This window comes from Mastomys coucha, unplaced genomic scaffold, assembly GCF_008632895.1.
Source record: "Mastomys coucha isolate ucsf_1 unplaced genomic scaffold, UCSF_Mcou_1 pScaffold4, whole genome shotgun sequence".
In the NCBI taxonomy this organism is placed as follows: Eukaryota; Metazoa; Chordata; class Mammalia; order Rodentia; family Muridae; genus Mastomys; species Mastomys coucha.
This window is the reverse complement of record NW_022196910.1, coordinates 17,700,063-17,700,686: the sequence shown is the minus strand read 5'-3', so window position 1 is coordinate 17,700,686 and position 624 is coordinate 17,700,063. Positions and strand designations below refer to the sequence as shown.

General features: G+C 48.6%; 2 protein-coding genes across 12 annotated transcripts in view; one reads left to right on the top strand and one right to left on the bottom strand.

Moving 5' to 3' along the window:
- Positions 1-624, bottom strand: part of Anks1b (ankyrin repeat and sterile alpha motif domain containing 1B) — a 1,082,674-nt gene that overhangs the window by 800,544 nt on the left and 281,506 nt on the right. The window lies entirely within an intron of this gene.
- On the top strand, positions 4-623 carry LOC116076477 (N-acetyllactosaminide beta-1,3-N-acetylglucosaminyltransferase 2-like; the record flags this gene model as incomplete). The annotated part of the gene is given in 2 exon segments (XM_031350317.1): positions 4-510; positions 513-623. Coding segments are annotated over 2 exon segments (618 nt in total), but the record flags the coding sequence as incomplete, so codon positions are not given.

Below are 624 nucleotides of genomic sequence, written 5' to 3'. Positions count from 1 at the left end.
CATTTCGCCAGAAGGCAAGCAATTCGGGAATCTTGGGGCCGAGAAACGAATGTAGGGAACCAGACAGTAGTGAGGGTCTTCCTGTTGGGCAAGACAACCCCAGAGGACAACCACCCTGACCTTTCGGACATGCTTAAGTTCGAGAGTGAGAAACACCAGGACATCCTCATGTGGAACTATAGAGACACATTCTTCAACCTGTCCCTGAAGGAAGTGCTGTTTCTCATGTGGGTGAGCACTTCCTGTCCAGACGCAGAGTTTGTCTTCAAGGGCGATGACCACGTGTTTGTGAACACCCATCACATCCTTAATTACTTGAATAGCTTATCTAAGAGCAAAGCCAAAGACTTGTTTATAGGTGATGTGATCCACAATGCTGGGCCTCATTGGGATAAGAAGCTGAAGTACTACATCCCAGAAGTCTTCTACACCGGGGTCTACCCAACGTACGCCGGGGGCGGTGGATTCCTGTACTCCGGCCCTCTGGCCTTGAGGCTGTACAATGTAACTTAACTGACCGGGTCCATCTCTACCCTATTGATGATGTTTATACTGAAATGTGCCTTCAGAAACTGGGCCTTGTTCCAGAGAAGCACAAAGGCTTCAGGACATTTGATATTGAAG